Here is a 24,706-nt window from a genome sequence, read left to right as displayed (position 1 = left end):
TAAAAACTTCTCAGAGGTGGCTCTATTTGCTTCTCTATCACATGGCACTCACTAAAATACAGAATCCATCCAGTAGTCTCTACACAACTGTTGGGCTCATTTGTGTATTAGAAGCCTTCAGGAGAGTTGCAATCAAAACTGTGAATTGTTATACACAAAAGAATCCTTCAGGCTAAGTTTATCAGTATCCATGGTGGACTCAGGAACGTTTAAGGGGAGCACATGATAAGTGCCAGTGAAAATCTAACCCAGTGCTAGATTAGCCATAATTTAAGGCATGATAAAATATCTGAATTTGAGAGTGTGAGAAATATACATTTCTGGCTGAAGTTTGACTTTTTCCTACAGAAAAACCAATCCCAAGCCAGACAATACGCCTTGGCATCTGTCCATAGGAAATACCTACTTCTAGGATTTTTAGACACCTGTGTGTGTTTGCCTGTTATACAGGGAATGACATTAGAACAATCCAAAGGGACAAATAGGGAAAAAAACAAGTAAGGCCACTGGTTTATGGACTAGAAGAGCCAAAATCTAGGAATCGTCACATTTGGCAAAATCTGTTGTGATAAAGCATCACCATCTGCTTTAATTGAATAACTTGACTAATCATGTCCCCATTCAAAAATATGTAAGTACAACAGTTATTCTAAACATGGAAATGAAAAGGGAAGGTGTAGCTGGGAATGTAAATAAGTAGAGGTTAAGAGCAGCAGGTGTTACAAGGAAAAATGAAACAAAATTGACGTTTAAATACTCTGTAACAGACCCTGTGTGCCTATGCTAATCTGCCTATAAATTTCACTCTTCTAAACCACTACAAATCTAGTTAATACAAAGTTGATCAAAGGAAGAGATAAAAAAAACTCACAATATTTCATATGCCTTTTCTTTATCTCACAGGGAAGGAACAATATATTGATAAATATTTTTTAAAGGAGGGAAGGACTCAAGTGTAATATCAATTCCTATGCATCTGTGAGCACTGAGGAAGCTGATCCTTAGGACCCCACAAAGGTTCCCAGAGACCAAGCATGACAAACCAGGCTAGAAGAATGCCATTGACACACCCTATCTCTCTCTGTGTGTCTGACATGGGTTATACACAAGGAGTGTATAAAACAATGTGATGCAGGCAGAATATATTAGGGTTTCCATTTGTATTTACTTCAGCTAATGCACACAGAGGGAGAAGACAACATTTTTTGTCTGATAAATGTGAAATCAAAAAGTTTGAAGATTACTGCTCCAACTTTTATCAGGACACTTAAAAAACCAACTCTTGTGGACAAGATGGCAAAATACAAATTTGATGAAAGTACCGTAGGAAAAACATATGTAGTGAGCCAAACTATCTTCACCTGAATATGTGTTCCTACAAAAGAATACTCAGCATTGTAAAGATCTCATTTCTCCCAAACATCCCAGAATTTTATACAGTTCCAGTAAAATTCTTCAGATTCTTTCTTGGAAACTGGTAAATGATTACAAAGTTTATATGAGCAAATAAATATGCAAAGCTTGCCAAGAAGTAAAATGAAAGGAAAATTGTTCTCCCAAATATCAAAGCATTTTATAAGTAAACAGTAATTTAAAATATGTGGAACTGTTGCATACTAGTTCTTTTTAAAAATCATTTAAACATAATAGTGAGTTTACCAACAAGTATGTGATACAGGTAATTCAAGTCAATAAGGCAGGAATGATAGTGAAACAACTGACTAGCCAATTAGAAAAAACTATGACAGACCTCTATCTCATCCATATTAAAAAGATGCACTATTTTTTAAAACTTCAAGAATATATTTAAAAATGTTTACAGTCTTGGGATGGAAAAAAATTTCTAAAGCATGATGGAAAATCCAAGAAGCTAAAGATTATAAAAATAGAAAATCACTGCGTAGTAAAAGACACCATACAAGGTACACCATGAGAAAATATCTACAAGGTATATGACAAAAAGGTATTATCCATAATCTAGAAATAATTTCTTCCTATCACGACTAAATTGATGACTGGCCAAAGAACATGAAAAGACAAATCATGAATAGAGCCACTAAACCCGTTAACCGTCTCCATCTCACTAATACACTTAAAATGATGTATCATTTGTCACCTCAGATGGGCAAAGATTAAAAATACTCGTTGGCAAGGGCATGGAAAAATAACCAACATAATATATGCTAGTAGAACTGTAACATAATAGAATTTTTAACCTTTTTGGAACATAGTTTGCCAATATTTATATTTTAAAATATGAGTTCTAGCAATTCTATTCCTAGAAATACATCTTCAAGAATTATATAAATAAAAGCATAGTCTCTACAGCATTGCTTGTAATAGGATAAAACTAGAAACAACCTAAATATCCAATTAGAGGGGAATAGTTAAGTAATGACACTTCTATATGAAGGGTTATTACTGTATTGATGACCTATTTTTGTGTAACAAAATTACCCCAAACTTGGTGGCTTAAAACAATAAGCATTATCCTAATCATTTCTGTGAGATATTCGGGAGTGGCACAGAAGGATAGTTCTCTCTCAGGATCTCTCATGAGGTTGCAGTCCTCTGAAGGCTGACCTGGAGCTGGCAGATATTCGTCCAAGGTGACTCACCTATATGCCTGGCAAGGTGATCCTGTTGTCCGCCAGAGGCCAGTTACTGCCCATGTGGCCTTCTCCACAGGCTATTCGCATATCCTCATAACCTGGAGGCTGGGGTCCCCCTATGTGAGCAATCCAAGAGGCCACAGCTGAAACTGGGATGTCATTTATGAGCTGGTCTCAGAAGTTCCACAATGTCACTACATGGTGTTCTATTAATCACACAGAAAACAACTACGATTCAGTGAAAGGGGAGTGTACAAGGGTATAAACACCAGGCAGCAAGGATCATTTGACATTTAAAGGCTGAACAGAAAAAGGCTCACTACTCCTTATTCACCATCCCCAGAGCTGGTGTATCAGAACGAAGGCCTCATTTACTTATTCATTCCCAAGACTTACTCTCATTAGTGGAAAACTACTTAAGAAGTTTCAAAGCTTTATCTTAGTACAAAGAAGCCATTTATAAAAACTTTGAAGGAAATTTATGAATATTAAGTAGGGATGAGACTAGACTGGTAAATGGAGCCCGATCCATGACAGTACTTGTAAGCTATGTTGAGCCTTTTTTACAAAGAAAGTAAGTCACCAAAAGATTTATATATATATATATTTTGAGAGGGCATTTCTCATATTTATTGATCAAATGGTTAACAACAATAAAATTCTGTATAGGGGACTCAATGCACAATCATTAATCCACCCCAAGCCTAATTCTCATCAGTCTCCGATCTTCTGAAGCATAACGAACAAGTTCTTACATGGTGAACAAATTCTTACATAGTGAATAAGTTCTTACATGGTGAACAGTACAAGGGCAGTCATCACAGAAACTTTCGGTTTTGATCACGCATTATGAACTATAAACAATCAGGTCAAATATGAATATTCATTTGATTTTTATACTTGATTTATATGTGAATCCCACATTTCTCCCTTATTATTATTATTATTTTTTTAAATAAAATGCTGAAGTGGTAGGTAGATGCAAGATAAAGGTAGAAAACATAGTTTAGTGTTGTAAGAAAGCAAATGTAGATGATCAGGTGTGTGCCGATAGACTAAGTATTAATCCAAGCCAGACAAGGGCAACAAAACATCCACGGATGCAGAAGATTTCTCTCAAAACGGGGGGTGAGGTTCTAAGCCTCACCTCTGTTCATCCCCAATTTTTCACCTGATGGCCCCCCTGCGACTGTGCCTGTCTTAGGTTGTTCCTCCCTTGAGGAATCTTACCCGTCTCTGGCTAACCAGTCATCTTCCGGGGCCATACAGGGAAATGTAAAATTGGTAAGTGAGAGAGAAGCAATATTGTTTGAAAAGGTTAGCTTTTTACTCAAAAGATTTATATTTTATTAAGATCAGTCTGGTTATTACATGGAGGGTGGATTGAGTGAGCAGGGCAGCAGGCAGGTAGAGAGGTAAGGCAATCAAGCTACTGAATTGATTCCAACAAGAAACGGTAACTTGGATTAAGAGAGGTGGGGACAAGTTGAACAAGTTCTGAACTACTTAGGAATAAGCCCAGCAGAAGTCATTGATTGGATATATGGATTTCACAAGAGGCAGGAATCAAATTTAGCTCCTAGGTTTTTGACTTGCACAATTAGGTAAGTGGGGCTCCTGGGAGGAAAAGCTGGGGGATTAGAAAACACTTAATTTTTAACATGTTGAGTTTGAGGTGCTTGCATACATGGAAATGTCCAATAGGCAGTGGATATACCGGAAATGGAGGTCAGGAGATTCCCTGGACACAAAAATTTATGAGGCATCAGAGAATCAGTGGAAATTGTAGTCATGAGCCAGAGAAATCATTGATTTTTTTCAAAGGAAGAGGAGCTTACAAAAGAAACTGAAAATGAATCCCAGAAAGGTAGACTGGAGAAATATTAGGAGTCTTTTGTTACAGAACACAGGAGTGATCAAGAGTGTTCATTCCACTAAGCCAAGCAATTTAAAATGGAACACTGTATATCAGACAGAAAAAAGCCAATGTAAAGGGAAAGCTGTCTCCCTTGGTCCCAAGGCATATGTTTTTATAGGAAGGATGTGAACAGTGTGGTGCTTCTCAAAGTGTGATGTACAAACACTTGAAGATTATATTAAAATGCAGATTCTGGCTAAGTAGGCGGGGCTTGAGGTCCTGCACTCCTGAAAAGGTCCCAGGTTACTGACCTACACATTTTGAGCACCAAGGTTCTTCCATAGCTCTCAAACTTTGCTGAGCTCAAACTCACACAGAGCACTTAAAACAGATTCTGGGCCTCTACCCTTATACATTACAGTATAATTTACATTTATTCTTTTTTTACATTTCTAACAAGCCCCCTTGTTAGAGGGATGGTGATGCCTCAGGTGGGTCTCAAGACCATACTTGGGAGTTGAACTGTTCTAGAGGACCACACCATAGCTGTTGCTGGCCCCAATAGGGGAAAGGCCAGAGAACCTATTTGGGTTTCAAAACATAATACAAACAACTAATCTCGTATACCACTGCAGTCACAGTCCATGACCAGGCCTCACTGGGGAAAAAGGCTCACTACTCCTTATTCACCATTCCCAGAGCTGGTGTATCAGAACGAAGGCCTCATTTACTTATTCATTCCCAAGACTTACTCTCATTAGTGGAAAACTACTTAAGAAGTTTCAAAGCTTTATCTTAGTAAAGCCATTTTATAACATTAAAATAAGCAGCTGCTATTGAGTTCTATTCCCTTTACTCAAGAGGGATGCTTGTTTCACCATGCACACATTTTTTCTGAGAATGAGACAATTTTAGAAAAAGCTCTATAAAATTAACAAGGGGGAAAATCCTATTTAATAAGGAATAAATTTACATACGTATTTATTAAGCGCACACCTCTTTTATGTACAGCTCCTTAAGGTGAAAGACTACATACAGTTCCTGCTCTCAGGTCCCAACCATCAAAGAAACCATGGTGAAACATGACAAATGCCATCTGAACAAACAGCTGGCATTTATTTTTATTAAAGCCACCCAGCAGATACCTCAACTGTATTTGCACAGAAAGTGCACTTGTTATTAATAGCAAGACACATGGAGGAGAAAATAACAGGGGTGACTAGGATAGGCTTCCTGAAGTGATTCTGTGTTGGAATCAGCCAGATGGGCAGTCTTTTCACAGAAGGACCCAGAGGACCATTCCTTAACAAAAAAATCAATTAACATGTGGCTTGTGTATCTGCTGACAAAAGGCTTTTTATCTGTTACACTGCTTTGCAGTTTGCAGTGTAATTAACAAAGATATCCAGGTGTACCGCACTGTAGCGCTCTCAAGAGGCTTTACACTCCAGTTCGTTGACGGACTGACACGGGAGCATATTCTGGAAGACAAACCTAAGAAGGAAATAGGACCCCCCAACATAAGAGGGGAATCTTTGGAGACGCCAAAGTATCTCTGTGGATACTCTCCTGTGCGGTCAGTACAAGACCTCCGAGCACACATCAGCGGCAGCCGGGACCTGGGAATTTGTCCAGACCCGGGAAGGGGGCGCGCCAGACCTCACTTGGCGGGAAGCTGAGCTGGTCGCGTGGTCGGTGGGCTTACACGCAACACGCCTAACCGAACCCTCCGCATCCACCCGTGCGGTTAAGAAGAGCTGTGCGGGGCCCCGCGCCGGCCCCCGCTCAGGCCCCCCGCAGTGGCACCACAGCTCCCGCCATCCGACCTGAGGCGACCCCTCTCGGAGCCGGGCGCCTGCTTTCCCGAGCCGCCCGTGTCTCCTGGCCTTGGAGTGGCGGGAGTCTGCGGGGAAGAAAGGAACGTGGAGGCCTCGGGTTGGCGGCGGCTATCCCACGGTTCCGCGCGCAGTCCCCGGGGGGTCACAGGACTTAACAAACCCGCCAGACCCGGCGAACGGAAGTGCGCCGCTTCCTTCCGGCCGGCGCCGCACGAGACGGGGCGGGGGCTCACACTGACGGACGGCTCCCAGGGCCTATGGGCGCGGCCTCAGCGGCCCGGCCTCCCCGGCGCGCCCCTTCCCCAGGGCCGCTAACGCCCCCAGTTCCCCGTTTCTGGGGTGTCGCACAAAGCTCCGAGGCTACCCGGTCCTCGCGCTCCCCGCGGCGTGTGGCGTGCTGTCGTGTGGCCCCGCCCCCGCGGCCCTCAGCGCCCCCAGCCCGGCCAGCCTCCTTTCCTGCCCGGAGCCGCGCGACGACTGCTGAGGCCGCAGGTCTGTGGCAGCGTGTGGGGCCGCGGTGGCGCGAGGGGAAGCGCGGGCGCGGGGCTTCGGCTGTCGACCTCGGAGTGGCCGGCAGGCAGGCTGCGCTGAGCCCTGCCTGACGGCGTTCTGCGGACTCCGCCGCGACGAGCGCCAGCCCGCGGGCCGCCCCGCCGCGTCTTTCAGTCAGGGGGTGCGGCGCTGGCCCTCGCAGCGTCTCGGCTGCCCGGGTGTGGGACGGGGCTGCGCGTTCGTCCGCCCGAAATGCGGCCCAGGGCGGCAACTCCAGAGTGAGGAAGTTGGCGGAGGGCGGTCGCGTTTTCGGGCGACTTCGCTCTGGCCGCGCGGGCGGAGACGAGGCCTGGTTGGTGCCTGGCCTGCGCGGCCGCGCGACTCCCCGGGTGACCTGGAGCAAGTTGCTCAACGTGTCCGGCGGCCGTCGCGCGGCGTTGCGGGGGCCTGGGGCTGTAGGGGTGTGTGCGAAGGTGAGCCGAATAACGTGCGCTGCAGCGACCCCGGGATGTTCGGTACAGGACAGCCCGTCGTAGTGATCAAGAACACAGCCGCGCTTTCATTACCCCTTTCAAACATTAAGATGGCATTCCTTGTAATTAATGCGGGAACTTCGGTCGTGTAGTTCGTGCGGTTACCACAGTGCCCGACACGTAGATGGCACTCGAATGTTTGTTTCCCTTCTGTTGTAACGTGTTAGAGCGTATGTTGTGGGGTTTTTGCAACTCCCCTCTGAGCCCTTAGGGCACGACTGGAGGATGAAGTAATTATGGGGTGAGCCCGTCTCTGGCACTACGACCTTGCGGATTTTCCTTTTCTATCTCGCTGCTCCAGATGCTCCATTTTATGTTGTACTTAAAAGTATGTTTTGCTTCTCACTTAGTTTTGAATGAATGAGTGAGTAAATTAATCGTACGATGTCGGTTGGTTGGTTCTTTTCTATAGAGCAAGTTGTTTACCTTTAGGAATTAAACTGCCCACACAATCGTGTCCAGCAACTGGGCATACTTAATAAATTATTAGTAAAACGTTAATCACATTCAGAGGAGTGAAGCAAGATGTTCTGGGGACTGTAGCCAGCTTACTCACTGCTACCATACCCACGCCTCCCACTTGCTGCTTCCAAACCAGGCTCCTGCTCCCTGTCTTCCTCCCACTGTTGCTCCCTAGGATAGCAGCTGCCCTGATTGGCACACCCCCGCTGCCATCACCACTGAGGCACATTCCTAAAGCTTTCTGTGTGAATTGATTTAAAAGAACAGCAGTATGAAAATTCAGATACCTGAGACAAAACAGTACTTCAATTCCTCAAAATTAGTCTATCAGATTTACTACTGAATACCTCTCACGTAATGCAGAACTGTGGAAAAGAATATAAAACTACATAATTATGTGATAAATTTTATGCTAACTGCTATGGCTCCGAAAAGAAAAGGATCAGCAGGGGCTGGCGCATCCAAAGAAAAAAGGCTTCCTGGAAGAAAGGGGCTTGTCTGGGATGCTTACCTGTATTCCTAACTCATGGTAGTGCCTGCTGTAAAATAGGCATTTCATAAATATGGTGTGTTAATATAAAGTAAATATTTGTGTTGTGTCTTTGAGTAGCTTTTGAAGGCTGGTTAAAATGGGAAAATGGGAGGGCATGCTAAGCGAGGGAATACACTCAAGTAAATTCACTTTAGCCCAGGATGTTTTCAGGAGGGAGGTTACTGCTTATGGATGGCAATTGACTTCACTGTTGTTTGTAGGAGCGGGAACGTTTGGAAGGACAATGCATATAAGTCTTTGACACCATGATATCCATCAGGCAAAGAAAAGGAATAAAAACCACAGAAATTTCTGAGAATTATGCAGCACAAGAAGAAAATGTGAAGTTGGAAAATAAATTGCCATCTGGTAGGTGATTTAAATTAAAGCAACATTTTAGGAGGTTGCTTTTATTTCTGCATGTGAAAATATCATTGTCTGATAGGATAAAAATTCAGTGAGACCTAACAGTTGAGGAACCTTGTTCTAATACCCTGATTTTTAGTTTAACAAATAATTTGACTACATTTTGGTAATATTGGCTTGACAGTTATAATTGGATAAAAGATGAAAGAGCTCTGAGTAGAACCCCTTGTTTCTCACCTCTTGTTCAGTAGCTTTTGGTTGTAATAGTTTGATCCTTTGATCCTCTGACTTTGTAGAGTAATGCTTTCCCCCACACTGTTCATATTTTAGTCTGTTTCTAATTTTTCTGGTTTGTGTATGCTGTTGACACTATACAGCCTTACTCTGAATGAGTTTCTCATTTTAATAAAGTGTTGAAAGATGAATCAAACATTTTTAATTTATTTTTAGTCAAATTCCTGAAATTTTCTCCTTTGCTTTTTTCTTGTGAGAAAGTGGTTAGAATTTGGTAAGTTGTTTATGTAACGCTGAAGACTCTTGCAAAGCCATTCATCAAGTGACATTAATTACCAACTTACTGCCTTCAGAGTTGCTTTCTTAACTAAGCGCTGTCAAGATTTTTTAAAGTAGGCATGAAAAATTCCATGTCCATCAGCTATTTTGGATATTTGACAGAATTCATATTAATTGCAGCCATGTTATACCAGCCAGAGCTAGCAAAGTAATTTGGGGAAACAGTTTTATAAAATAAAGTTAATCTATATTAAGTCATGCCATCCAACTTAGCAGTTTTGGACAATGCAAATTCAAGTTTGTTTTTTAAATTAATATATAACTTTAAGGATTGTTCATTTTACCAAAACAATATTTATTCATGTCAGAAAAAAAACTGAAAACTAAAGAAAAACAAAAAGGAAAAAAATATTCCCCAAAACCCACCCATCCTGAGACTACTACCTATGACACTTTTTCTTGCTGTCTAAATGTCACTCTCTGCACTTACATACCTTCAAGCATTCATAGTTTTGCAACATTGAGACCCTAGCTTTTTTTATGTTGCTATATTTCTCTTATGATGTTATAAACATGTCAGTGTATTTTTAAAATATTGTCAATGTATAGTCATTGTGTAGCTATAGCATAATTTATTTAATTCCTGGTTGAATACTTAAATGATTTTTAACCCTTTACCTATACAAACAGAACTGTGATAAATATCCTTGTGGCCAAATGTTTGTTTAAAACCTTATTTATTTGTGGCATATGCCTACATTTAGTCAAATGGTATGATTACTTTGGTGGCTTTTACTCCCTATGTTGCATTCCAGAGAGGTACCAGTTTATTTTTCTACCAGCAGTGCTTGAAAAATCCGGGGTTTTTTGTACCCTTACCAAAAGATAGTATTAGCATTTTTAAGCTATCAAATTGACCAACATTTTAATAGTTAGAGCTTAGTGTTTTGATTTGCATTTCTTTAATACTAATGACTTTGAACCTTTTTTTTCCTGTCTATTAAGTTTATTGCCCTTTTTTTATTCTGTGCATTGCATATTCATGTTCTTTGTTTCCTATGGAATATTCATTGTTTTTTATTATCCTGAAGGTATTTATCCTATATTAAGGATATTTAAGCTTTCTTCTATGTGCTATAAATATTTTGCCTAGTTTATATGCCCCTTGAGCTATGATGGATTTCTTTTCCTGTGGGTTTGGGTTTTTAAATTTTAAGTAATCAGGTTTTTGGTATCTTTTAATGAATACACCACAAATTGTAATTAGACCTAAAAGACAGTTTATATTCTAGACATGTAACTCATTTATTCTTCCATTGAACAACCCTCAGAGTTAAACCAGTTACTGAAGTAGGCCAAACACAAGCCCTTAGATATTAAGACGAATAAGATAATGTACTTATCCTGAAGAAGCTCACACTCTCATTGGGTAAGTGGACAAGTGACCAGTTAATTACAATAAGGTAAAAATAATAAAAGCGTGAAAACAAGTCTGTGGAATCAGAAAGGAGCCCTATCTATCCGCTAGGGACAGGGAAAGCTTCATGAATGATAGGCAGCTAGAACTTAGCATACTTGATAGTGTGAAGTAGAACTCTTAAATTCTAAATCCTGTGCTGAGTTATTTACCTGTTTCATTTTCCTTAAAGGTTGTACCAATAGAAGATTATGGAAGATTTTGTCATTTACAGTTGGTGTAACCATTGCCCTTTGCATTGGACTTTTTACATCTGTCTACTTGGCCACTTTACATGAAAATGATTTATGGTTTTCTAATATTAAGGTATGAAGTTTCCATAACTGTTCTGTGATTTAGTTATCAGTGGTAGCCATATAGATGAATGACCAAAACAATGCAGTTTTGCCATAAAGAATCCAATCTTTTAAAAGGTTTGGCTATAGAGTAAAAACTCTGTGTTTTACTCAGAACTTTGTAATCAGAATCTTTGTAGTCAATCATTTAGTACTAGCACATATACTAGGGTTGAGAATTGTAAAATTTTTATTTTAATTGTATGTATAGCTGTACAAACTGGGTCACAGTATACATTTTTTTTTTCTGTCAGGTACAGTAAAAAAATAAAATAAAAAGCCACTACTCTACACTGTGGAATCTATGAATCTTCATAGATGATCTCAATGTGTTTGTACCTTTAATATTACAAGTAATCCAGGTTGGGGTGAGGAGTCATTATTTTTCTGGGGAAAGGAGCCATTCTTTTTAATTTTTTTGACACTGTGATCAGGTTTTTTTGTTTAGGTTAAATATGCATATATATATATATATATATATACACATATATATATATTTTTTTATGCATATATATTTTTTAACCTTTTGAAATAATTCCAGAGCCAACAAAACATTGTAAAATTAGTTCAAAGAATTCCCATATAATCTTCACCCAGATCTCCAAAGCAGAACCATGTTACAATAATCAAACCTAAAAATATTTTTTAACCTATTTATCCCTTTCCCCTGGTTTGCCCATCCCCCCATCCCTCTCCCCTATGACAACCACCAATCTGTTCTCTGTGTTTGAGTCTATTTCTGTTTTGTTTTATTTTTTAGATTGCCCATGTAAAGATACGGAATTTATCTTTCTCTGTGTGACGTATTTCACTTAGCATAATACCCTCTAGATCCATCCATGTTGTCACAAGTGGCAAGATTTCATTCTTTTTGTGGCTAAGTAATATTCCATTGTGTATATGTATTGCATTTTCTTTATCCATTCATCTATGAACGGCCACTTAGGTTTATTCCATATATTAGCTATTGTGAATAATAAAGGAGCCATAATTTTCATCACATTCTTAAGAGGGTCTGACTTTTAAACATCAGTTTCTTTGTCTTTCTTCTCTGTCTCTTTTAAAACATTTCTAATTGTCTTTAAATTTGGTATTATTTTCAGAACATCACTTACACAAGGAAATTGACTCATTGTAAGTGTTTTTGATACAAAACAATGCACATTGCCAGTGTTTTTCATCCAAATGTATCTTACACTTGATCCAAATTGTTAGGATCTTTGCTCTTATTTACTACCATGGCTTCTAATGACTAGTTGCCTAAAAAGGTAAAATTCACTTTCAAGTCAAAGATTGTCATCTGTGAGAATATTCAAAAGAATCAATGCAGCATCTAAAGACAATTTCCAAAGAGGGTTTCCCAAAATATTTTTGAGCTTTGGTTCTGTTACTGGAATGAGTCTCCAACGGAGACTACTTTGGATGACAAATGTAATTTATATGAATAACTTCTAATATGTTTATTTTAAAAGTCTGTCATACTGCTTTATAAGTACAGCATGTATTTGTCTATATATATTTATGCAAATTGTCATGGTACCAAAGAATAATAATTCTTATCTTTCAGTGACAATTGGTAGTTTTTCTTATCAAGAAAAATTTTACTTACCCATATCTCTTTAAAATGGAGTGCTTATATACAGATTCCCTAAAATTACACAATTTAATGCATATTTATTAACACAATTATTTTGAATAAATGTTGTGATATCCCTGTGTGGGCATATAGATGAAATTTAATGCTAATAACTGTAGTAAGGAGATGTGCTGAAAGATATCACATAACTTAATTTTAAACTATATGTCTAGCTCTTTAAAACTTAAAAGTGGCTTTGTTAGTATCCTCAAATAAGTGTACCTCATTATCAAGAAACCTGAGCATCCTTGATTTTTCCCTCTTTACTCTTACCAGGTTAAGGAAGTTATTATACTTTTAACTGGTACTTATTGAGCGCCTTTTCTGTGGATAACCTTTAAACACTATGGGGAACATGGAAGGAATAATGAAGACTTATGAATTTGCCAGCAGCTGTTCCAGTGTAATAATTTAATACAATAAATATATATTGAACATGTACATTTTGCAAGGAAGCACTGTGTTCAGTGGTAGCAAAACCACCAAATAAGACAAGGCCCCTACCTCCAAGGAGCTTACGCTCTTGAAGCAGATACAGGCAGACAAAATCAGGACTGTGATGGGGTGAGATGGAGTATTGTGGAGGCAGACAGGAGTGATAGCCTAACCCAGTTTTGGAAGATAAGGGAAGGTTTTCTGTAGGAAGTGTTGGTTAAGGAGACCTGAAGGATGAGAAGCTTTAATCAGGCAAATTAGAAAGGTGAATGTCATAGGGAACAGACATGTACAGGAAATTTGAGGTGTGAGAGAGTCTGGAGTGCTTAAGGTATATAGGCATAGTTCAGCCTGGCTGGAGAATAGATGGGGAGAGGAATATATTCGGAATGGTAAACAGAGGCCAGATCACAAAGGGACCTTTCCTCTGTGCTTCTGACCTTTCTTTGAACATAGGAATGAGCTCTTTTTAATGAAGCAGGGATGTCATCATATTGGTGTCTTTCAAAGATGGCTCAGGCTACAGTGTGGAGAATGCACTTTAGGGCAAGACTACAGTGAGAGGAAACCACCAAAAGAATCCAGTTCCTTGGATTCAGTAATATCTGAATATCCAATTAAGACATTCAGTAAATGATTATCTTATGGGTCCCTGACACTGACCTAGGCCCCGAGAATATAGCATTTGAATATGATGTGGAACTTAATTCTGATGAGATTAAAAGAGCCAGAAACTACCAAGAAATAAGTACTGTGGTAAAAAATCAAACAGGGTGATGAGATAGTTACTGAGCAGCTACCTGAAATTGGGAGGAAAAGCAGACCATTTTGAGGATGACTTAAAAGCTCTATATCTAGACTTAAATGATAAGAAGGAACCAGCCATGCTAAGGCCTGTGATGACATTCTAAGCAGACAGAGTGACAAGTAAAAGGCTCTAAAGTAGGAATAAACTTGTCAAGTACCAGAGAGAAAGCACATATGGCCAGAATTTAATGAGCAATGAGGAGAATGGTAAAAGGGAGGAAAAGACCAGAACATGTCAGGTTCTGTAGCCTGGACAGAAGTTGGAAAGAAGTGGACAGAGTCAGAGCTTTTTTGGTGGTAGACTTGGAAGGCTGTGTTGATTGGTCTTTTGCGTGGCGGACTACTGAGAGGGAAGAATCACCAGTAATGACCTGCCTTCTCCCATTAGCAGATGAATAGATGGGTATTCACTGTGATAATGAGCCCTGCAGCTGGAGCAGATCTGGAGGGTCCAATAACTTCTGACACCAACTATCCAGAGTTCAGCCAAACTCATAGGTTGTGGGCACAGTCCTCCACCACTCCCCAGAGGTTGCTGATAACAGCTGGCCCAGAAGCTCAGCCCTGTAATCACATGGTTGTCATGGCCAGCCTCCATGAGTTACCTTCTTAGCAGAGACTATCTGATTTGGGTCCTAAGGGGTCCACCATGAATAACAAAGATACTCTTTTCATTCAGAAAATTTGAGGGTTTATTCCTCCCAGGAACTGGGGACAAAGACCAGCCAAATTCTTTATTACACAGGGGGCAGCAATTCAGGAAAAGATAGGTTCTGGTTTGGATGTTTACAGTGAGTCATTGTAAAAACAGTGCAAGTAGAGATGTAGAGTAAAGGAAGCTGGATTTATGGATCCAAAGGCAGGAGTTCCTTCTGTGTTGAAAATGGACACTTTCATATGACCAGCTTGTAGATATGTGGGCAAGATTGTTTGAGAAGTGTGTCCAGTGAGAAAGAGACCCTAGGCTAGTTTCTGCCTGTGTTCATCTACCATCTGGGAGAAGCTATAAAACAGGCTGGTGCTCTGACAGGTTTCTCCTCACCACCCGTCCCCTAAAACTTACAATTGAGCTTAGTCTCACTGCATTTTTCCCCCTTTATTTCAAGCAGTATCTTACAGAGCAGATGTATGTACATGTGCATGTGTGTGTGTATGTGTGTGCATATGTGTGTATCACAGAAGAATCCTCCAATGTTCTGTTTCTCAAACCTGATGATACCTCTAGCATAGGCATTTGGCTTATTTTTTATCTTAGATGGCATAAACCCAGTGCTCCCCAATAGAACTCTCTGCAGTGAAGAAAATGATCTCTGTCTGTACTGTCCACTACAGTAGCCACAAGTCCAGTATAACTGTTGAACACATGAAATGTAGCTAGTACAACTGAGGAACTAAATTTTAAATTTTATGTAATTTAAAAATATGTGTATATTATCTTTGAATAACCAATGAAAATCAGAGGTGTTACTGATCAGAGCCCAAGGAAAATCTCATTTTCAGAGTTAATATGCCTTTATAAATTTTGTCCTATAATTTACACCGTTTTTATAATGGAGGATGTTGGGAATATTTGAGAAGTGTAAATCTGTTGTCCTTTTGTATTTGTGGTAACTTAACCAAAATTGCTAGGCTAGTTTTTTATGAAAATACTTTGATCTTCTCTTGAATACTTCAAATTAGTTGCAATTATGCAGAGAGTTAAAATATTGCTTATAAAATAAACAAATCACACACTGCGTCTGTGCATTCAAAATTATTTTCTAAGTGTTCATAGCAATATTAGTATTTGAAATGTGAGAACCTTGGAACAGAGCAACTTGAAAGCTGTAGATGTTGGTTTTAAATGCTCATAGAAAGTATATATGTAGTATCCTATCCTAGCATATTTTTTAAATTAGAAAGTTCTTCTCTTACTGTCTTAACCATTGTGTTATATTTCCCTTGGTGGGAAACTGGAAAAATATATGAGATTTTTTAAGAACACCCATTATTAAATGTCTGCTATGTGTTTGGCACTATTTTAGGTGCATTTTACAAGTATCTAATCTGGTTGTCTCCAAAACCAAACATTTTGACTCTAAAATGTCCTTTAAATGCAACCTGCTTTTTTGGTTGCCCTTTATTAAAGCAAAACAGACTAAAAGTTCAAAGCCCATGCTCTTACTTGCTGTACTTCCCTGGTACCCAGTACATTATCAGTGGTCTATAGTGATAATAATGGTCTACTTGAAGTAGAGTTAGCCTCTTGGGGTGAAGCAAGTTGGGAAGGTAGGGAAGATGGGGAGATGACTGGCTGCTATAAAAGATCTAGGTTGGAACTAAAACAGAAGAATACAACTTTTGGAGCTTGCCTTCAGGGATAAGATATAGTTAAGTACTGGCAAGTGAGGAACCAGTCAGTGTATTTTTAATTTGTATTTAGTAGATGCTAGAGTAAAAACCTATATGGTCTTGATTCTTTGTATATTTTGAACATGTGTTTTTTATTTCACAGACTGTACTGTGACAACAAAACTTTTAAATGAAAGACATTACTGAGTATTCATTACCTTTAACAAAAACCAGTTTTCATTGTTCCCTTCCATTCTTCATCCTATATGTGTATGTATTTTACTTACTTATGATCCCAATATAGTTTTTATAATCAAATACATAATGTGCTTTTTCCACATATAGTTATATTATTTTCAAAAACTTTAACATTTATTATGTAAATATTTACAGTTATATAACAATATTTTTGAAATTGTTATACTCTTAGTTATTTTACTGCTCCTATGCTCCCAATTTTGGTTAGATTGTTTCTAATTGTGTGGTTAGACCCCTAAAATTTCTTACTTTACTTCTTGTTTTAAAGTGGCAGTGTAAAGATGTCAGTCCCTTTTTTCAGAATTACGTCAGAGCATTTAAGGAAAGTGAAAAACAGATTCCATCTTTCATGAAGCTAAGAGAGGTCTGTAATCCACATTATATGAGAAAGAGTTGTCAAAAATAGAGAAACTCAGAGGAATGTGGAACAGTGCCAAGAGAGGAGCCTCAGGGCTGCTGATCTCAGATGAAGCCACAAAGCCTAGTTCTCCAAAGTTGCTAAGCATATCGTGAAGAGTAAGACCAAAGGTCCCCTGGGTAGGACAGGGGTTACATGTGAAGAGGTTTGACAGAAGCTTCCCTACATATACTTTGGTATGAAAGAGCAGCAAGCTAGGCAGGGTAAAGGGAGTAATCACAGAGACAAGCTATTTTTATAAAAGTGGAATTTAAGAAGACTGGGCTAGAGAATAAATTTGCATCTTGAATAGCCCCAAGGCTACCAATCTCAGTTGACTAAAATGAGGAAAAGTCTAAGGATCTCATTCTTGTAAACCCGTCCTGAGTTAAGGCTGTGGCTTCTCCCCTAAATGAATTTCCTGCAAGTAGCTGGTTTAATAAGAACTTGCCACACTCAGAAATGATTAGTAATCGAAAGGAACTACAAGATCTGTACAATGATACTGCAAGAAAAAAAAGGGAGGAGAAAAACAAGAACAAATGAGAGATGAAAAACAGCCACCAGAAAGATTTTACAACAGAGACATGAAGATTATGACTGAACATGTTACATTAACAAATAAATGAAATAAAACATTTGCCACCATGGAAAATGAATTCAAAGCAGGGATATAAGAAGGTATATACCATCTTTACAGGTATTATCCTCTCTGGAAAGATAACGAAAGAACAGGAGACATGAACTGGCAGAACTTAGGCAAGAAATAGAATTAAGCTATAACTGTAATAGAATTAATTACCATGTTGAAAGCAACACACAGGAGACTAGAGTCTTGAGAAAGCACAGAAAGAGAAATGTTGGATGGGACTAATAAAAATAGATGAAATTAAATTAGTAAACTTAAGTATTAGTGACAGCTGAGGAAGGCAACAGCAAACACACATTTGTGTCCCAAAAGAAGAGAACCAAATGGCTTCAAGATATAATTCAAGAAAACTTTCTCAAAATAAAAGAAGACAAATCTACAAATTGAGAGGGCACAATGAGTCCCAGGAAAACTTGGCCTAGAAAAATCATTAGCAGGATCTAATTCTACAAAATTACTGGATTTAAGAGGTGAGAAACCTTTGGACATCCAGAAAAAAGACCAAGTTACCAATAAGGAGAGAAAAAGGTTAATCTGGCTCCAACTTTTACACAGTAGCAAATAAATGCTGAAAGACCTTAAGTTATATCTATAAAGGATTCACATAAGAGAGTGTGTTTACATACTTTAATCCAGTCATTCCATCAAGTATAGAGCACCATACAAATTTTTTTATTCTGGAAAATATATTTTTTTTTAAGGATACCTGAAGAAATTGGTAGAGGAAAACTTTATCCAGCCAAGAGATTAAAGGCAAAACAATGGCAGAAAGATCATCAGTAAGGTTCAAATTTATGCAACAGTAGGACTAAGACTAGGTACAGAACAAAGCATATATAAACAATGTAATAACATAATGTTATAATTACTATCTAATAGTAACAAAATAATATAATAACACAAGTTAGAAGAAGAAGGGAAAAGATGGTGGAAATATCCTGATTTATCTTTTATAGCTAGAAGTGAAGGAGTTTTGTTTTAAAATAAGTCAAGAATTAGATATATAGTATACAAAAGAAAATTCCAAGGAAAATAATACTGAGTCAAATTGGGCAGAGTAGTATAAATTTCATAAGATGATCATTACTTGTTATAGAATGTCAGTAGATACTATACATAGAAATAAATAATTAAGTTATCCTTTGAAGTTATAAAGGTACCTTCAGAACAAAAAATGTAAATCTTCCAAATTAAAAGACGCACGCAGAAACAAGCAGACACAGGTCACATAGTAAAGGATTGTTCTAAAGAGCAAGAAGAACCTGATACAAAATGTATTAACAAATATATCTAAATATTTTTATATAAATAAATACAATTGTACTTTACTCACCTAATAAGAACTCTGGATCATAAAGCAAGATCCAAATCACATGCTATGTGATCCTCCCAGAACAAAGTTACTTAGAAGGATTAGACCAAAGGTATGGATAAGGACTTACTAAATAAATGCAAAAAAGGAAAAGAGTGTATCACACAAAATGTTAAAGAAGGGCAAATTTTCAATGTTAAAAATGCAGACCATAGATAAAACTATCCATGCTCCAAATAACTTAGCATCAATATTCATAAAGTAAAAACCATAGAAAATACAATTACAAAAATACAGAAACACCTAAGTATTGAGTGTTTAATTCTTTCTCAGTTCAAAAACAGATGGACAAAAATAAGGATATGGAAGAATTAGGGACAATAATGAATATGATAGATATAATCTATCAATATCTAAAGAAAATATATGTTCTAATAAAAAATCCACAGAACATTCAATAAAATATTGACATTAAGCCATTAACAAAATCTCATCCAAAAATATAGAAATTATATGAACAATATTCTCTAATCACAATGTGATAAGCGCATAATCTTAGCTTGTTCCTGACAAGGGGAATGGCCTGAACTCACACTGTCTTCTTTTGTTAATTTATTCATTCATTAAAATAAAAATCAGAGCTAACTAGTTAAGAAAAATTACTTCCTGGAAATCTAAAAATATTTCTTAAGAAATTTCTTCTGGGTCACAGAGGAAATTAAAACAGTTTATAGAAATTATAAATGAAATCTAGAAAATGATGGAAGCAATATTCAGGATGTGGAATACAGCTAAAGCAGTACTCAGAAGAAAATTTATACCTTTGTTAGAGGGGGCGTTGTGTATTTTCCTTGGTTCTTGTCCCCACCGCAACAAAGAATTGAAGGGCAGAGACACAGTAATGAAGCAGTTAAAGAGAGAAAAAGTGTAGATGATCTCAGGGAGGAGGCGCCCTGAAAGGTTTAAGCTTTATATAAAGAGAGCAAGTGTACACTTGGAGAAAGGGGAGTGTGAACTACCTCATAGAAGAGGCACGCTGAAAGACTGAGATAAAGTTTTAAGGCTGCACCCACCTAGAAAGTACAGGCAACCTCAGACAGAGGAGCGCACTGAAAGGTTGGGAAAGAGTTTTATTAAAGTTACGCACTTAGAAAGGGTGGGTGACCTCAGAGAGGAGCACACCTAAGGTTTTAGGGTCCGGGGCTTTATAGGCAGTTGAGGATTTTCAGGAAAGTGACAAAGGGCCAGTTGTGGACCTGCCAAATGGTCTCAGAATGTCCATCTTTGATAAGACATTAGGTTTCTTTTTTTTTTTTTTTATCTTGACACAAGCAATATACTGCTTTGATTCTTTTCCAGGATATCAGCTTCTGTCTGGAAGCGCATCAGTCAAGACCATCTGTCTGCCCTGCCTGTAATGTGGGCTGAGCCACCATCCGTTTGATGAAAATGCAATCTTAGCTTTAAGATAGAATTCTTCATGAATAAGCTGGGCCTTTGAGCCAGCTAAAGTAAATCTTACAATGGTATGTGCTAATTGACACAATGAAAGGATAGGCTATGCTGAGATACTTTTCTTTATCTGGGGAGTATTCAAACTTCTAGGCCAAGTTGCTCCTGCCTTCTGAGCTTTCTATTTTTCATTGTTTAACTCCTTGAATCCCTTCTAGTGGGTTTTACTGGCCTTATTCTCTTTCCACCCTGCTCATATCTGTTTCCCTGCCTAACACTTTTAAATACTATATTATGAAATAAGAATGAATAAACATGAATTATTCCACTTACAAAATTAGAATATAAATGATCTAGCAACAGAGGAGGCATAAAGGTAGAGGAGAAATTAATCAACTACAAAGTAGGAAAACATAAATGAATGATTATTTTGGGGGTGAAAACTAAAGAAAGAAAAAAATGGGATAGGGAGTACAAATTTCCCAAATAAAAAATAACAAATAACTGCAGATATCCTTCAATATGGCAGTAGAAATAGAGACCATAACAGTAAAGAGCTGCAGGAGACTGTTATGTTTGATTCTATGTGTAAGAATATAGTAATTTATCCTCCATTTACCCCATCGTCCCAAGCACATAAGCCGGTGAGAATTATGCCTGGACTTATCTGGGGTTTGTCCCACCTTATCTCTAAACATCCCAACCCTCCCCCAAGGCAGGCCAAGCGGATCCACCACAATAAAAGACACAACTCTGCACCATGCTGCTGCTCTCTCTGTCTCTCTGTCTTACTGCTCTCTCTGTCTCTTTGCTCTCTCTGCTCTTGCTGCTCTCTCTCTGTCCTCTCTGTCTCTCTGTCTCGCTGTCCTACTGCTCCCTCTCTCTCACTCTCTCTCTCTCTCCCCCTCTGGGGCAGCCACTTTCTCTTTCAGATAATAAAGTCTCTTGCGTGGGCCCGTGTCTCCTGAGTCGTTCTGGGTAAGGAGGGTTGCGGTGAGATACCCTTTCATTGGTGCCGTGACTCGGATGAGGCTCTCCCATTGACTTTGCTCTTCCTCCGGGAACTTGAGCTGCTTTGGGAACCCTCACTGCCCGATTCTCCTCCATGGGCTCACCATCCATTTCCCCGGTCACTCGTCTTCTCACCCAACACTGGCCTTCAATTTGGTGAGTCTCCCCTTCACGGTTGACTTGTTGCCTTGGGGGAGGGTCGGGATGTTTAGAGATAAGGTGGGACAAGCCCCAGGCAAGTCCAGGCATAATTCTCACCAGCTTATGTATTTGGGACCATGGGGTAAATGGAGGATAAAGTACTATATTCTTACACTATGCAAATTATGAAGGGATGAAATGGATGATATTCTAGAATAACATAAATTACCAAAACTGGCCCCAGAAAACACAATTATTTCTATAGATCTGATAGAGAAAGCTTGATAAAGAGCTACCTATCCCTCACCCCTACAAATATCATACCTCACTGATTTTATGGAGGAATTTTACCAAACTCTTGAAGAACCAAAATATTCCCAATTATTTGAGCTCTTCTGGAACACCAAAGAGAAGGACTTCCAAATTATTCTTATAAATCAGGCAAAACATACCAAAAACTGAGGATCAGAGTATAACTATATTATTACCAGCCGTTATGTTCTCTTTATTCCCAACAGTTATATTCTATAAAGTCACTGAGAACACTGAATTACTGCTGGGGAAATATGTACATGTAATACATACACACATATATCTTACATGGTTATTATCTTAAATCCTAAAAACTCCTGGCAGCCTGTTTTCTTTATGTTACAAAAGAGAAAATGAGGCTTAGAAAAGTTAAGTTGGCTTGCCTGAGGCTGCCCACTAACAGTTGTTAGTCAAACCCCATCCCCCTTGCCCCAGAGGTGGGGCTTCCTCCACTGGGTTGCACTGTGTTACTCCCTTCATCTTCTGATTGATCAGCTCTGTGAGAGCTGAAACAAGAGGCAGATCACAGTTGGGAACCGTGCACATTAGGTGAGTCAAATCTTTCAACACTGCACAGACTGCAAAAGCACAGCAATTGATTCTGTCAGTTTTGTTGTTACAAATAAATTTTAGCTAGTAGGCAAATTTACAAATAGATGGATAATGAGAATCAACTATATAATCTAGATAATATGAAAAAACAAAACTCAGAGACTAATCCCACTTATATATATTGAACCAAAAATCCTAATTAATACTAGTAAAGAGAATCTAGTAACACATTGAAAGCATGACACAGCAGGAAAAAGTTATTTTTATGCCAAGAATACAAAGAAAATTGTTGGGAAATCTATTACTATACTGGCTTGTTAGTACTATAAAAGATGCAAAGAAGGTATTTGAAAAAAATTCAAACATTTCCTTGTAACATATGTAACTCAAAATAAGAATGAGTTTGCAGTGGATGATCCCACCACATTAGGAGAATAAAATACAAAAACCATGTGATTATCTAAAAAGAGACCAAAAATCATGTCACAAAATTTGACAACACTTCATGATAAAAAAAACACTCAACAGACTAAAAATAGAAGAGAGCTCTAGTCTCATAAAAGGCACCTGCCAGAAACCCACAGTTAACATACTTAATGGTGAAAGACTGAAAGCTTTCCCCTTAAGATCAGAAATAAGACACAGACGTCTGCTGTAGCCTTTTGTATTTAACATTGTATGGAGGATCTAGTCGGGGAAATTAGGCAAGAAAATGAAAGGCATCTAAATTGGAAAGGAAGAAATAGAACTGTCTCTATTTGACATGACATGATCTTTTATATAGAATCCATTAAAAAAACTATTAGAACTTATAAGTGAGTTTATCAAGGTTGCAGGTTGTTAGAGCAATATACAAAAATTATGTTTATAGCAATGAGCAAAAACCAATGAAATTAAGAAAACAGTTTACAAGCAACAAAAGAATGAAATGCTTAGGAATAAATTTAACAAAAGAGAAAACTTAAGCCATGTTCATAAATTGGAAAATAATATTGTTAAGATGGCAGTACTCCCCAAATTGGTCTACATATTCAACATGATCCCTCTCAGAATCCTAGGTGGAATTTTTTTTTAAAGAAATTGACAAGCTAGTCCCAAAATTTATATGCAAACTCAAAGGAGCCAAAATAGTCTAAATTTTTAAAAAGAACAGAGTTGGAAGATTCACACTGCCTGATTTCAAAACTTAATAAAAGGATACAGTAATCAAGACATTGTGGTACTAGCATAAGGATAGATGTATAGATCAACAGTATAGTTTAGAGAGTCCAGAAATAAACATTTAGGTTTATGGTCTGCTGATTTTCTACAAGAGTACCAAGACAATTAAGTGGAGAAAGAATAATCTTTTGTACAAATGGTCTGGTGACAACTAGATATTCATGTGCAAAAGAATGAAGTTGGACCCCTTCCTCATAATATATGCAAAAATTAACTCAAAATGGATCATAGACCTAAATGTAAGAGCTGAAACCAAGAAGCTTTTAGAAGAAAATATATGAATAAATCTTCATAGCCTCGTGTTAGGCCAAACCTTCAGTTACAACACAAAAAGCCAAGTGACTAAAGGCAAAGTAGTTAAACTGAACTTCATCAAAATAAGAAAATTTTGTGCCCCAAAGTACATTATCAAGAAAAGTGAAAAGACAGCACTCAGAAGTGGGAGAAAAGATTTACAAATCATGTCTGGTAAGGGCCTTAATATCTATTACAACTCAATAATAAAAAGACAATGTAATTTTTTAAATGAGGAAAGGACTTGAATAGATATTTCTCCAAAGATGGTATACAAATAGCCAGTAGGCACATTTGAAGATGCTTAACCTCATTAGCTATCAGGAAAATTCTAATCAAAATACAGAGATAGCACTGCTTTAATAAAAAGATACTAGCAAGTGTTCACAAAGATGTGGAGATATTTGAACCCTTCAGTACTGCTGGTCAGAATGTAAAGTGATAGCAGCCACTTGGGGAAATAGTCTAGCAGGTTGTCAGTTAAACACAGAATTAACCTATGATCCTAGCACTTCTAAGAAAAATGAAAACACTTCCTCACAAAAACTTGTATATGAATGTTCATAGCAGCATTTTTCATAATAACCAAAAAGAGGAAACAACCTAAATGTCCATCAGTGGATGAATGGATAAATAAAATGTGGTATATCCATACAATGAAATATTCAGCAATTTTGAAATAAGTGATATGTGCTATGTAGATGAATCTTGAAAACAAGCCAGGCACATCTTGAAAAGAGCCACATCTTGAATTATTGCATTTGTATGAAATGCCAAGGATATGCCAATGTAAAGAGACAGAAATAGATTAGTGATTGCATCACACTGGAGCGTGTGAGAGATTTGCAGGTGACAGCTCAGGGGTGCCATATTTCTCTTT

The 24,706-nt window shown here is 38.2% G+C and overlaps 1 protein-coding gene across 7 annotated transcripts in view; it reads left to right on the top strand.

Moving 5' to 3' along the window:
• The first annotated feature begins 6,107 nt into the window (after positions 1-6,107).
• The window catches only part of DPY19L3 (dpy-19 like C-mannosyltransferase 3), a 75,345-nt gene continuing 56,746 nt past the window's right edge, over positions 6,108-24,706 (top strand). For 2 of the 7 annotated variants that reach the window (XM_037021456.2, XM_037021453.2), the window contains exons 1-3: positions 6,109-6,800; positions 8,549-8,696; positions 10,856-10,989. In XM_037021456.2, coding sequence (XP_036877351.2) covers positions 8,594-8,696; positions 10,856-10,989 — 237 coding nt within the window. In that variant the 5' untranslated portion in view covers positions 6,109-6,800; positions 8,549-8,593. Of the gene's footprint in view, positions 6,801-8,548; positions 8,697-10,854; positions 10,990-20,202; positions 20,370-24,706 lie in introns of those variants that run through there. The other 5 variants (XM_073226086.1, XM_073226085.1, XM_037021452.2 and 2 more) reach the window with 4 other exon arrangements.

This window comes from Manis javanica, chromosome 17 (assembly GCF_040802235.1).
Source record: "Manis javanica isolate MJ-LG chromosome 17, MJ_LKY, whole genome shotgun sequence".
Classification (NCBI taxonomy): Eukaryota; Metazoa; Chordata; class Mammalia; order Pholidota; family Manidae; genus Manis; species Manis javanica.
Note: the sequence above shows the minus strand (reverse complement) of the source record. Positions and strands in the feature narration are given on the sequence as shown.